Genomic DNA, 14,269 nt, shown 5'->3' on the forward strand with positions numbered 1-14,269 from the left:
CCACAAACTTTATGTAAAGAATAGACGACTGGAATAGAAGAATAGACCAGAGATCTTACACCCGACTCACTAACAAACTTTATGGTTCTGACTGATGTGTGTACACGACATAGAAAAATAAGTAAGAATTGCTGCATATTAAAATGTCTCATTTATTGTGTTGATCAGAATAGGACTGTGTTATATTTAGCCCAGCTTAAACCGTTCTGATTTTAAATCTATCAGAATTAGTTTTATTAGCCAAGTATATTCAAACACACAGTGAATTTATTTCCAGCTGTTCCGGCTCTCTCTACAATATACAGTGTATGTACAATGTATTACTTTTAATAACTCAATGCTAAAGTATTGTTTTTGATTTTAATTATATTATAATTCATTTCAACAACTTATTACCATTTATTCCAGCAAAGAGTGAAGTACTAAAATACACTGACACGTGCACATACACTACACACATGTATATACACCCACGAGGCATAACATTATGACCACTGACAGGTGAAGTGAATAACACTGATTATCTCTTCATCCCGGCACCTGTTAGTGGGTGGGATATATTAGGCAGCAAGTGAACATTTTATCCTCAAAGTTGATGTGTTAGAAGCAGGAAAAATGGACAAGCGTAAGGATTTGAGCGAGTTTGACAAGGGCCAAATTGTGATGGCTAGACGACTGGGTCAGAGCATCTCCAAAACTGCAGCTCTTGTTGGGTGTTCCCGGTCTGCAGTGGTCAGTATCTATCAAAAATCCGGCGACAGGGTTGTGTCATGGGGAGCGAAGGCTGACCCGTGTGGTCCGATCCAACAGACGAGCTACTGCAGCTCAAATCGCTGAAGAAGTTAATGCTGGTTCTGATAGAAAGGTGTCAGAATACACAGTGCATCACAGTTTGTTGCGTATGAAGGAGGAAAAGGGGGACCAACACAATATTAGGAAGGTGGCCATAATGTTATGCCTCATTGATGTATGATTTAAACACTGTTCTTTTTCTGACTGGCTTATATCAAATAAAATTATTTATGTATTTATTTATTCATTCATTTATTTATTTATTCTTTAGCCACAAGCTTTAAGTGAAGAATAGACGACTGGGAAAGAGAAATATTATAGATCTTATAGCCGACTCACTAACTTACTTTGATATGAAAAGTCTGTGAATTTATTTTCTATTAGAAAATGTCTTATACAAATGGCCCTAGTGATAAGTTGAACTGACTGTCTAATATAAAAATAAATTATTTATATATTTAATTATTCATTTTTTTATATGTTTTGGCCACAAGATTTAAGTGAATAGACGACTATCATCATCATAATAGATCTATATTTTGGGCAAGCGTAGCCTAGTGGTTAGGATACTGGACTAGTAATCAAAAGGTTCCTGGTTCAAGCCTCACCACTGCCAGGTTGCTGCTGTTGGGCCCTTGAGCAAGGCCCTTAACCCTCAATTGCTCAGATTGTATACTGTAACTGTACTGTAAGTCGCTTTGGATAAAGGCGTCTGCTAAATAATGTAAATGTAAATGTAATTTAAAAAAAAATAATAAATAGCTTATGTCGTGCTGATTATTGTCCTGAATTACATGGATGCTTATACATGAAGGGCTATAATTGGAAAATACTAATGATTATTTTTTAAATCAAAAGGTTAGAAGCTATTTTCACGGGACCACACACTGACCCTTTTTTTTATTTTAAAAATCCGATTCCTCCTGACTGAGATTTTCAGCCGGAAGCGCATAATGGTGATGATTAGAGAACACGGCTCTAATTAAAATGTGTGTACGTCCGCTGTGTAAGAACATCACGATGAGTTCCACAGCGATTTAGGCAGTTCATTTTAATTAACTCCTCATTCTGTATAGATTCCTTTTCCATTTGATCCTGGTGGTCAATCGGAATCTGTTGTAAGCCTTTGAAATCCTTTCCTCAAGGCATAAACAGTGTGCAGTAATGGAGGGATGCAAATTTAATCACCAGTGGCTTCAGAAACACAGGCATCAGTCAGCATGTGGGAAAACGTTGCCTTTTGATGGGATTGATGCCGAACCTGCAAGCAGTTCTTTAAGTCTGGGAAAACTGCGTCTGATGCTATTCTCTACAGCACGAATGGGGATTTGCTTTTAAGCTCAATTTGTAGTAGCAGCACCGTGGCTTTGCTGTTTTCTCTGCAGCAACAGTATAATGATGTTTGTTTCAGCTTGTGTAATTATTCTTAAAATATGTAATAAATTGTTGTTTTTAGGTTTGGGGTTATTGAAAATCACTGTAAAGATATTGAATTGTTTTGATTTGTGGTAGACTGTTGTTAGGCTCATTATTTCTTTTTCTTTTTAATGTCTTGTTTTGTTATTGGTTAAATCATGCTTTTATTTTTTTGCTTGTCTGATCTTTATTATTTATTATTTATTACTATATACACCGATCAGCCATAACATTAAAACCACCTCCTTGTTTCTACACTCACTGTCCATTTAATCAGCTCCACTTACCATATAGAAGCACTTTGTAGGTTTACAATTACTGACTGTAGTCCATCTGTTTCTTCATGCTTTGTTAGCCCCCTTATATGCTGTTCTTCAATGGTCAGGACCCCCGCAGGACCACCACAGAGTAGGTATTATTTAGGTGGTGGATGATTCTCAGCACTGCAGTGACAATGACATGGTGGTGGTGTGTTAGTGTGTGTTGTGCTGGTATGAGTGGATCAGACACAGCAGCGCTGCTGGAATTTTTATAAACTGACTGGTTTGCTGCTATGCATCCCCATACACAACAAACTGCGATGCACTGTGTATTCTGACACCTTCCTATCAGAACCAGCATTAACTTTTTCAGCAGTTTGAGCTACAGTAGCTCGTCTGTTGGATCGGACCACACTGGCCAGCCTTCGCTCCCCACGTGCATCCATGAGCCTTGGCTGACCCTTTTACACCGGTAAGGGTCAGGAACATTACCACTGTTCCTTTCTTGGACCACTTCTGATTGATACTGACCACTGCAGACTGGGAACACCCCACAAGAGCTGCAGTTTTGGAGATGCTCTGACCCAGTCGTCATTTTTCCTGCTTCTAACATCAACTTTGAGGATAAAACGTTCACTTGCTGTCTAATATATCCCACCTACTAACAGGTGCCGTGATGGAGGTAATTTGTGTTATTCACGTCACCTGTCAGTGGTCATAATGTTATGCCTCGTGGGTGTATAGTATACATGTATGTGTGTATATATGTATATTTGTGTATTTATATACAGTATTTCTAAAAGAAGAACTCGCACTCAGTCTGTACCTCATCAAGGTGTTACTCAATTTAGGGTCAGATACTGTGCTCAGATAACATTATCAAAATATTGTTGCATCATTAACACGCCCAACAAATCCCAACAACACTACTACACCTGATACACTTATACCAGAACAACACACTACCATGTCATTACTATGTTATAAACATGTTAGTGTCATTAGTGCTGAGTCACAGTGGTGATTCAATTGGGGGTCCCTTTTGTTTGATAAATGGCATACAGAGGGGTGACAAGGTTACAAGATAATTAGGCCTACAGTCAGTAATTGTATACCAGCAATAGTTAACTATGTGGTAAATGTATTTTATACAATAATCAATCCAACATCCTGTGGAAAGCCTTTACAAAGGAGCAGAGGCTGTTATAGGTGCAAATATAGACCCAACAAGCCTCTGGTCAGAGGTCCAGATACCTTTGGCCATATATGGGCGTTTTGGCTTGTGATTGCTTTGTTAGAACTGCTTGCTGTTAGTATTCCATGCTTGAAGTGTGGCATGGCTAGCTCTGATAAAGCGTCGCACTTATCACACATGATCGATTTGTTTACACGCCACAGACTGGTCCACTTATCATGTGCTTTATCCCTAAAGCTGAACAGTGATGTGCTATTCACTCACTCACTCACTAATTTAGAGTAAGCATACATATCGGGTCTGTCTGAAAACCCAGTGAGCTGTCTACTGCCTACCTAGGCAGCTACCTAAGTAGAGAGGATTCTAATATGAGGCCCCGGGTTCAATCCCCGGCATTTCCAGTACAAATTTTAGGAACAGTGGTAGCCTTGTAGGTAGAGCTTTGGGCTATCTGACCCCAGCTTCCAGACAAGCTGGGATATGCGGAAAAAGAACTTTGTTGTACTGTACACGTGTGTATGTATATATGACAAATAAAAGCATTCAATTCTATTCTAACCAGACATCAAACTCATAAGGCAGATTATTTAGATGCACTACTTAAACAGCGAATACAGCGATTACGTCACCACAGTTTTCTCTTACTAAGCTAACACAGTTAGCCTCAGGCCATTCAAACCAATGGGTTAAGGCGGCACAATTCGCTAGCATGCCAGCTAACATCTCCCTTCATGTACCGAAAACAGTTAAACTGTCTCTGACAAGTTCGAATTTGCTAATAAGTGACACGTCTACACCTTTATACGCACTACAAATTAATGATAATAGCCGCTCAGGTGGCGCAGCGGTAAAAACACACGCTGGAACCAGAGCTGGGATCTCGAATACATCGTATCGAATCTCAGCTCCGCCTGCCGGCTAGGCTAAGCAGCCACATGAACAACGATTGGCCTGTTGTTCAGATATGGGTGGGATTAAGCCGGATGGGGTCTCTCACTCATAACTAATGCAATTACGACCTTTGCTGGCTGATTGATGGCGCCTGCACAGAGATGAGAAAACAGTGCTCTTAGGGTGTGTCTCTCCTTACACAACGCTGAGCTGCACTGCACTCGTCAAAGTGTAGGTGATAAGATGCATACGGCATGCTGGCCACGTGTCGGAGGGGGCGTGGGTTAGCTTCGTTCTCCTCAATCAGAGCAGGGATCGGCATTGGTGGAGAGGAAGCAAGACGCAATAGGGCAATTGGACGCGCTAAAAAGGGAGAAACAAAGGAGAAAATGCATAAACAGAATACATCGAAAAATTATTCATAATTTATTTATGTTTGAAAATAACTCAGTTTGCTTCTCCGCATCCATCCACCATATTTGTAATTTTTGGTGAGAAAAGTGGTGCCGCACTGAATGCTGGGATTGTCTTCACCGCTAACAAAGCATTGCATGCTCCCTCGTTATTTAGTCAGTATTTTAGCAGCATTTAAGGCATCTAAGAATTTAGACAGTCTTCTTCTCGGTAGCGTGTGTAGGATGAGGTAAAATGCATCTATGTAGTGAGATCACTGGGTTTTCAAAACCTAGTGAGCTGCCTTGCTGTCTTACTGCCTACATAGGCAGCTGCCTCAATAGAGAGGATTCTAATAAGTCATCGACTTTTAAGTGAGGTTGTTTGAACGCACTACTTAGAACAGCTGTTCCATCAGTTTTCGCTTACTAATGCCTAGTTCACACTACACAATTTTTGCCCTGATTTTCGCTCGGCGACTGGTCGGCGATTGATTTTCCGGGTCGGGAGCAACTCAGCGTTCACTCGGCGATCAAAACTCGGCTCTCAGTCGCTATGTGTGAACTATCCAACAACTCGACCCGACCGGCTCGCCGAGCGCTCGGCGACCGGATCGAGTTTTCTAGCACGTCAGATATCTGATCTCAGACGGGCAACTGGGAATGAGTGACATGTCGAACAGCCAATGAGAACACAGGATACGGTGTGAGGGGAAATGCAGAAGAGGATATAGTTTATATCAGGATACACCGGCACACACACGTAGTATTTCTGATTTGATCGTCCTCTACAAAACATAACACCCACGCTGCATTACAAAATTATTAATTAACATCCACTTTACTACAGAACAAGCCATATACTGTTTGTGTTGCCAAATCCACTCAGATTCATTTATTTTTCCTCTTTGATTTTACGCTGCACATCAGACCACAAACACTCTGATCTCTCGCTACTTGTTGACGTGCATTTTTGGACGTGGTGTCATTAAAACCCTCGTCACTTCTCACGTGTGTTTTTGTTTAAAAGAAGAAAAAAAGGAGACCAGAGAAGCTCGCCTGCGATTCCAGTTGGTGATGGATCGTGTAGTGTGAAACCCCCTATCGCCGATCAGTCGTGTAGTGTGAAATATACACCGACTGAAAGACTCCCGGGTGCAAGAGATTCAGTCGTGTAGTGTGAACTGTACAGCGACCTGACGACTTGGAAAGTCGTGTAGTGTGAACTTGGCATAAGCAAACACAGTTAGCCTAACGCCTTGCAAACCAATGGGATGAGGTGGCACAACCCACTAGCATGTCTACTGACATCTCCGTGTACTGAAAATGGTTAAACTGTCTCTGACATTTTTGTTTCACGAATTTTTTAACTTATTGCTTACTGGTGTATAAATTTAATAATATAAAGCAAACTAAGCAAGGTCTATTTACATTTTCAGCATTTAGCAGATGCTTTTATCCAAAGCGACTTACAGTACAGTACAGTGACAGTATAATGTCTAAGCAATTGAGGGTTAAGGGCCTTGCTCAAGGGCCCAACAGTGGCAACCTGGCAGTGGTGGGGCTTGAACCAGCAACCTTTGGATTACTAGTCCAGTAACTGTCCAGCTCTGTGTACCGTAACGATGGTACCATAATTGTGTACCATAATTATTCCTTTGGAATAAACTGTTTCTTCTGTACACTTTACCTATGTGCTATTTTTTTTTTTTTTTTTGCTGCTGCTTACAGGTGATCACTTATGTGATGGAGGCCGGTCAGGACAACTTACTGCAGCAACTTCAAGAGTTTTCTCTCTCTGAACAGGCTGTAAAAGCTAAGGTAGGATTATCATTGCTGTAGTTTACCATAGTGGTCAGTACTGAATAGAGGATAACAGTGAGTCACAACAGAGCAAACAATTACATTAAAATAAATGGAATTAATAAAGACATTAAAGGGAAAGCATAATAATGTGCATTGTAAAAAAAATATTAAAATACAGTGCACACTTGGGTAACACAGTAAGTTATGCGAGCCCACTACTGCTGGGATCTATGGTTCAACTCCCCAGCAATGCCATAAATCATAAAAAAAATTATGATCAAGGGTTGCACCTCAAGGGTTCCAAAAAGTTTAAGAATTTACTGCTTTAATTAATTAAATCTGTTCCTTGTAACATTCTCACAATCCAAAGTAACAATCCAGTTCTGTTATTAATTGAAGTTGGTACCAAGATCAAAAGTTTGGAACTTTTTACTACAAATTGCAACTGTCAGAGTGGGTGCCGCTTGGCCACATGGTACTTGAAGTCCTGGGTTTAATCCTCACTCCCAGTCATCGTTTGTGAGGAATTTTGCAAGTTTTTCCCGAACCTGTGTGGGTTTTTCTTTGTTTTACACCCCAACCCGTTTAAATCTCCTCATCAACATGCAGCTGAACTGGCTATAACTCTTTTTTTCCAATTTATCTCCCAGTCTAGTCAATTCCAATTCCCAATTGTGAATCCACTGCCGTTCACACCAACACCCCAAACCCCCTCCCTCCACATCTGAACAAGGAGAGTTGAATCACCACAGTGGCACATCATTCCAACTGTCAGAGTGGGTGCCGCTTGGCCACATGGTACTTGAAATCCTGGGTCCAGTCCTCACTCCCAGTCACCGTTTGTGAAGAATTTTGCACGTTTTTTCCAAGCCTGTGTGATTTTTTTTGGATACCCCCCCCACCCTTCCTCATTTTAACATGCAGCTGAACTGGCTAAAACCCTTTTCCTCACTTTATCTCCCAATCTAGTCAATTCCAATTCCCAATTGGGAATTTACTGCAGTTTGCACATGGTCTGAAAAAGGAGAGTTGAATCACCAGATTGGCAAACCATTCCAACTGTCGGAGTGGGTGCCGCTTGGCCACATGGTACCTGAAGTCCTGGGTTCAGTCCTTACTCCCAGTCATCGTTTGTGAGGAATTTTGCATGTTTTTCACGAGCCTGTGTGGGTTTTCCTCTTTTCCTCTTTTTAAGTGTTCAAGAGAGGCTTTATTGCCATTTCAGCATTATACAAGTACATATTGAAACAAAACAACCTTCCTCCAGGACCAGGGTGCAACACAGAACACAAGTGCAAGACAGTACTATATACACAGTGCAGATTAACAAATAAATAACCTCCTATTCAACATGCAGCTTAACTGGCTCCTTTAAATTTCTCCCATGTGTTGATAACAGGGTTTTTCCATCGTTGCTCTCAGGTGAGCGTCGTCTGATAGCACCGGACCCACTGCATCCCTAACCAAGACAATACTTTTAGTAAATTACTCACTCACTGTCTTAATCGCTTATCCAAGTAGGGTCGCGGGGGGAACCTATCCCAGATCTTTAATGGGCGCAAGGCACACAGTAACACCCTGGACAGGGTGCCAGTCCATCGCAGGGCAGACACACACACACACATACACACACCCATTCACCTATAGGGCAATTCATTGTCTCCAGTTAACCTGACTGCATGTTTTCGGACTGTGGAAGGAAACCGACGCAGACACGGGGAGAACATGCAAACTCCACACAGAAAGAACCCGGACCACCCCGCCTAGGGATCAAACCCAGGACCTTCTTGCTGTGAGGCGACAGTGCTACCCACTGAGCCACCGTGCCACCCGGTTAGTAAATTAAAGTAAGTCAATGAAATGAAAGAATGAAGAAAAGGTCATCGATTTTTAATTCATACCCTCTGAAAAGATGATAGGACTGATCCAAAATGGATAAATGCGCTAAAGCTGATGGTAATTTGACTGAAAGCTTTAATTAGTCTTTGATAGATGCATTCAGCTACGAGTCCGGACTCTGTGGTCGTACATAATGGTGGACTACTAAAGTGGCTATTGATTGAGCTTATTTAAAACCACAACAAACGAAGAGAACGGCTTACAAAGTGCACAGCTAATTAGTGGCTTGTCAATAATTGCCTACAAAATGTATGCTAAAGCCAGAGTACAGGCTATCGTTGAAAGAAACAGTTGTCAGTGACAGATCTGAGTACAGATCCTGGCTCAATTTTTTTTTCTGCAGGAGAGCAGGGTGAGTTAGATTGAGCTGGGCCCATAAATGAGAATCATTAGCCTAAAGCAGTCTAGCGTTGTGTCATCAGTCACCAAAATCCTCAGTAATAGACTGTCAAAAGTACTGCTGCTGGCTTGAGTTGTGATAAATCTGGCCTTAGTTCTTAGTGAGGTCAGTGCACGCAAACAAGACATGAGGTGTCAGCTCCCACCCCAAATGTGTACCAGACAGGGCGCATAAGTGTTGTAACAGCAGCCCACAAACAAGACAAGGGGTGTCAGCTCCCACCCCAAATGTGTACCGGACAGGACGTGTAAGTGTTGTAACAGCAGCCCACAAACAAGACATGAGGTGTCAGCTCTCACCCCAAATGTGTACCGGACAGGACGCGTAAGTGTTGTAACAGCAGCCCTCAAACAAGACATGAGGTGTCAGCTCTCACCCCAAATGTGTACCGGACAGGACGTGTAAGTGTTGTAACAGCAGCCCTCAAACAAGACATGAGGTGTCAGCTCTCACCCCAAATGTGTACCGGACAGGACGTGTAAGTGTTGTAACAGCAGCCCTCAAACAAGACATGAGGTGTCAGCTCTCACCCCAAATGTGTACCGGACAGGACGCGTAAGTGTTGTAACAGCAGCCCATAAACAAGACATAAGTTGTCAGCTCTCACCCCAAATGTGTACCGGACAGGACGTGTAAGTGTTGTAACAGCAGCCCACACACAAGACATGAGGTGTCAGCTCTCACCCCAAATGTGTACCGGACAGGACGCGTAAGTGTTGTTACAGCAGCCCACAAACAAGACATGAGGTGTCAGCTCTCACCCCAAATGTGTACCGGACAAAACGCGTAAGTGTTGTAACAGCAGCCCACAAACAAGACATGAGGTGTCAGCTCTCACCCCAAATGTGTACCGGACAGGACGCGTAAGTGTTGTTACAGCAGCCCACAAACAAGACATGAGGTGTCAGCTCTCACCCCAAATGTGTACCGGACAAAACGCGTAAGTGTTGTAACAGCAGCCCACAAACAAGACATGAGGTGTCAGCTCTCACCCCAAATGTGTACCGGACAGGACGTGTAAGTGTTGTAACAGCAGCCCTCAAACAAGACATGAGGTGTCAGCTCTCACCCCAAATGTGTACCGGACAGGACGCGTAAGTGTTGTAACAGCAGCCCTCAAACAAGACATGAGGTGTCAGCTCTCACCCCAAATGTGTACCGGACAGGACGTGTAAGTGTTGTAACAGCAGCCCTCAAACAAGACATGAGGTGTCAGCTCTCACCCCAAATGTGTACCGGACAGGACGCGTAAGTGTTGTAACAGCAGCCCACAAACAAGACATGAGGTGTCAGCTCTCACCCCAAATGTGTACCGGACAGGACGCGTAAGTGTTGTAACAGCAGCCCACAAACAAGACATGAGGTGTCAGCTCTCACCCCAAATGTGTACCGGACAGGACGTGTAAGTGTTGTAACAGCAGCCCTCAAACAAGACATGAGGTGTCAGCTCTCACCCCAAATGTGTACCGGACAAAACGCGTAAGTGTTGTAACAGCAGCCCACAAACAAGACATGAGGTGTCAGCTCTCACCCCAAATGTGTACCGGACAGGACGTGTAAGTGTTGTAACAGCAGCCCTCAAACAAGACATGAGGTGTCAGCTCTCACCCCAAATGTGTACCGGACAAAACGCGTAAGTGTTGTAACAGCAGCCCACAAACAAGACATGAGGTGTCAGCTCTCACCCCAAATGTGTACCGGACAAAACGCGTAAGTGTTGTAACAGCAGCCCACAAACAAGACATGAGGTGTCAGCTCTCACCCCAAATGTGTACCGGACAGGACGTGTAAGTGTTGTAACAGCAGCCCTCAAACAAGACATGAGGTGTCAGCTCTCACCCCAAATGTGTACCGGACAGGACGCGTAAGTGTTGTAACAGCAGCCCACAAACAAGACATGAGGTGTCAGCTCTCACCCCAAATGTGTACCGGACAGGACGCGTAAGTGTTGTAACAGCAGCCCACAAACAAGACATGAGGTGTCAGCTCTCACCCCAAATGTGTACCGGACAGGACGCGTAAGTGTTGTAACAGCAGCCCACAAACAAGACATGAGGTGTCAGCTCTCACCCCAAATGTGTACCGGACAGGACGCGTAAGTGTTGTTACAGCAGCCCACAAACAAGACATGAGGTGTCAGCTCTCACCCCAAATGTGTACCGGACAGGACGCGTAAGTGTTGTAACAGCAGCCCACAAACAAGACATGAGGTGTCAGCTCTCACCCCAAATGTGTACCGGACAGGACGCGTAAGTGTTGTAACAGCAGCCCACAAACAAGACATGAGGTGTCAGCTCTCACCCCAAATGTGTACCGGACAGGACGCGTAAGTGTTGTTACAGCAGCCCACAAACAAGACATGAGGTGTCAGCTCTCACCCCAAATGTGTACCGGACAGGACGCGTAAGTGTTGTAACAGCAGCCCATAAACAAGACATAAGGTGTCAGCTCTCACTCCAAATGTGTACCGGACAGGACGTGTAAGTGTTGTAACAGCAGCCCTCAAACAAGACATGAGGTGTCAGCTCTCACCCCAAATGTGTACCGGACAGGACGTGTAAGTGTTGTAACAGCAGCCCACACACAAGACATAAGGTGTCAGCTCTCACCCCAAATGTGTACCGGACAGGACGTGTAAGTGTTGTAACAGCAGCCCACACACAAGACATGAGGTGTCAGCTCTCACTCCAAATGTGTACCGGACAGGACGTGTAAGTGTTGTAACAGCAGCCCTCAAACAAGACATGAGGTGTCAGCTCTCACCCCAAATGTGTACCGGACAGGACGTGTAAGTGTTGTAACAGCAGCCCACACACAAGACATGAGGTGTCAGCTCTCACTCCAAATGTGTACCGGACAGGACGTGTAAGTGTTGTAACAGCAGCCCACACACAAGACATAAGGTGTCAGCTCTCACTCCAAATGTGTACCGGACAGGACGCGTAAGTGTTGTAACAGCAGCCCATAAACAAGACATAAGGTGTCAGCTCTCACTCCAAATGTGTACCGGACAGGACGCGTAAGTGTTGTAACAGCAGCCCATAAACAAGACATGAGGTGTCAGCTCTCACTCCAAATGTGTACCGGACAGGACGCGTAAGTGTTGTAACAGCAGCCCATAAACAAGACATAAGGTGTCAGCTCTCACTCCAAATGTGTACCGGACAGGACGCGTAAGTGTTGTAACAGCAGCCCATAAACAAGACATGAGGTGTCAGCTCTCACTCCAAATGTGTACCGGACAGGACGCGTAAGTGTTGTAACAGCAGCCCATAAACAAGACATAAGGTGTCAGCTCTCACCCCAAATGTGTACCAGACAGGACGCGTAAGTGTTGTAACAGCAGCCCACACACAAGACAGGGGGTGTCAGCTCTCACCCCAAATGTGTACCGGACAGGACGCGTAAGTGTTGTAACAGCAGCCCACAAACAAGACATGAGGTGTCAGCTCTCACCCCAAATGTGTACCAGACAGGACGTGTAAGTGTTGTAACAGCAGCCCACAAACAAGACATGAGGTGTCAGCTCTCACCCCAAATGTGTACCGGACAGGACGCGTAAGTGTTGTAACAGCAGCCCACAAACAAGACAGGGGGTGTCAGCTCGGAATGTAGGGTTGCTCTTAACACAGATGAATTTGCAGGATTTTTTTTTTATCAGGATTTTTTTCCCCTTCTTTTCCCAATTTAGTCAATTACAATTCCTAATTCTGAATCCAGTGCACAAACCCCCATCTGATCAAGGAGAGCCGGATCACCACACTCACACAGGTGCCCAGACCAGAGAGAGAGAGAGAGATTCAGAAAATATTCAGATCCCTTGACTTTTTTGCACACTTTCTTACACTGTGGATTTGATTACAATTTTTTACCCATTAATTTATACCTAATCACATGTAATGAGTAAGTAAAAACATGGTTTTTATAGTTTTCAGTCATTCAAAAAGTAAAAAATCAGACTACCTTCCTACCACTGGGATTCAAGGCTCGATTCCCCAGTGGTGCTTTCGGCTGGTCAGGACTGCGGTCCTGTTCAGAGTGTGTTACATCATTGCGCCCAGTGATTTCGGGAAATGTGGACCCCGGAATGGTAATGGTGTTTATGTTATTATTTATATTTCAGTATTTAATATAGCAGGTAACTTCCTCCAGTTATTAGTATAAGAAACAGCTTTGCAAGAAACTTGTTTCTCAGAATATTATGACAATGTGTGAAATCTAAATATTTTGACTTTATTCTCGAAGGCAGTTATTAAAATAATTTAATGCCGTTTGCTACTAAAACTTAAATGTTTCCTATCCAAATATTTATATTATATTTTTTCTATTTTTATTTAAGCATTTTTTTCCATTTTTTCCCAATTTATTGTAGTCAATTTGTCTTCTGCTGCTGGGGGATCACTGATTGCAATTGAGGTGTGTATATTGCCTCTCACGCCTCCTCCGACCTGCGTGCAGCCCTCAGCGGAACTCTTCTGCTAATCAGGGTCCTTAAACAGCGTTTGAAGACCCCACCCACATAGTCCGGTCATCCCACCCTAGCAGAAACGTGTCTGCTGCAGGCACTGTCAGTTATACCCGCTAGATGGCGCCCAGCTGATCGGTGGCAATGCAGAGTTTCGAATCTCTACCTGGGCGCTGGTGTGCTAGAGGAATATCCCGCTATGCTACCTGGACACCACAAATCTTTTGCCAAATTTCTATATCACTTAAAGCCAAATTTCTATTATGCTTCACTTGGACTAGTTAAGAATAAATAAATTAAGCGCCCAGGTGGCGCAGCGGAATATTCGGCTACTTCTCGATTCGAGACTCGGTGTTGCCACCGGTCGGCTGGGCGCCTTCTAGCGGGCATAATTGCCAGTGCCTGCAGGGAAGGATGTCCGGAATATGTGGGGGCGGGGTCTTCAAACGCTGTGTAAGGACCCTGATTGGTGGATAGAGGCGCCTGTGCAGAGTGCATGGGTGGAAAAGGGTTCCATTAAGGGCTGCGCACGGGTCTGAGGAATGTGTACCCACCTCGACTGTAAAAAATCGGGGATCCCCCAGCAGTGGAAGACAAATTGACTATGCTAAATTGGAAGAAAATGGGAGAAAAACACATAATATACAGTATATATATAATAAATCAATCAATCAATCAAACGATTCTCAGTGTGGTGTGGATTGAAAACTTGTTTAATAAAAACATAACCGCTTTGTTTGAGGCATAACGATG

The 14,269-nt window shown here is 43.7% G+C and overlaps 1 protein-coding gene across 1 annotated transcript in view; it reads left to right on the forward strand.

The window, feature by feature from the left end:
* LOC134331883 (polyamine-modulated factor 1-binding protein 1) overlaps window positions 1–14,269 on the forward strand; it is a 210,232-nt gene that overhangs the window by 55,978 nt on the left and 139,985 nt on the right. Inside the window, exon 6 of the mRNA XM_063013419.1 lies at window positions 6,678–6,767. Within this exon, the coding sequence (XP_062869489.1) occupies window positions 6,693–6,767 (75 nt within the window). The 5' untranslated portion in view covers window positions 6,678–6,692. The remainder of the gene's footprint in view (window positions 1–6,677; window positions 6,768–14,269) is intronic.

The sequence above is a fragment of the Trichomycterus rosablanca genome, chromosome 17 (assembly GCF_030014385.1).
Source record: "Trichomycterus rosablanca isolate fTriRos1 chromosome 17, fTriRos1.hap1, whole genome shotgun sequence".
NCBI lineage: Eukaryota > Metazoa > Chordata > Actinopteri > Siluriformes > Trichomycteridae > Trichomycterus > Trichomycterus rosablanca.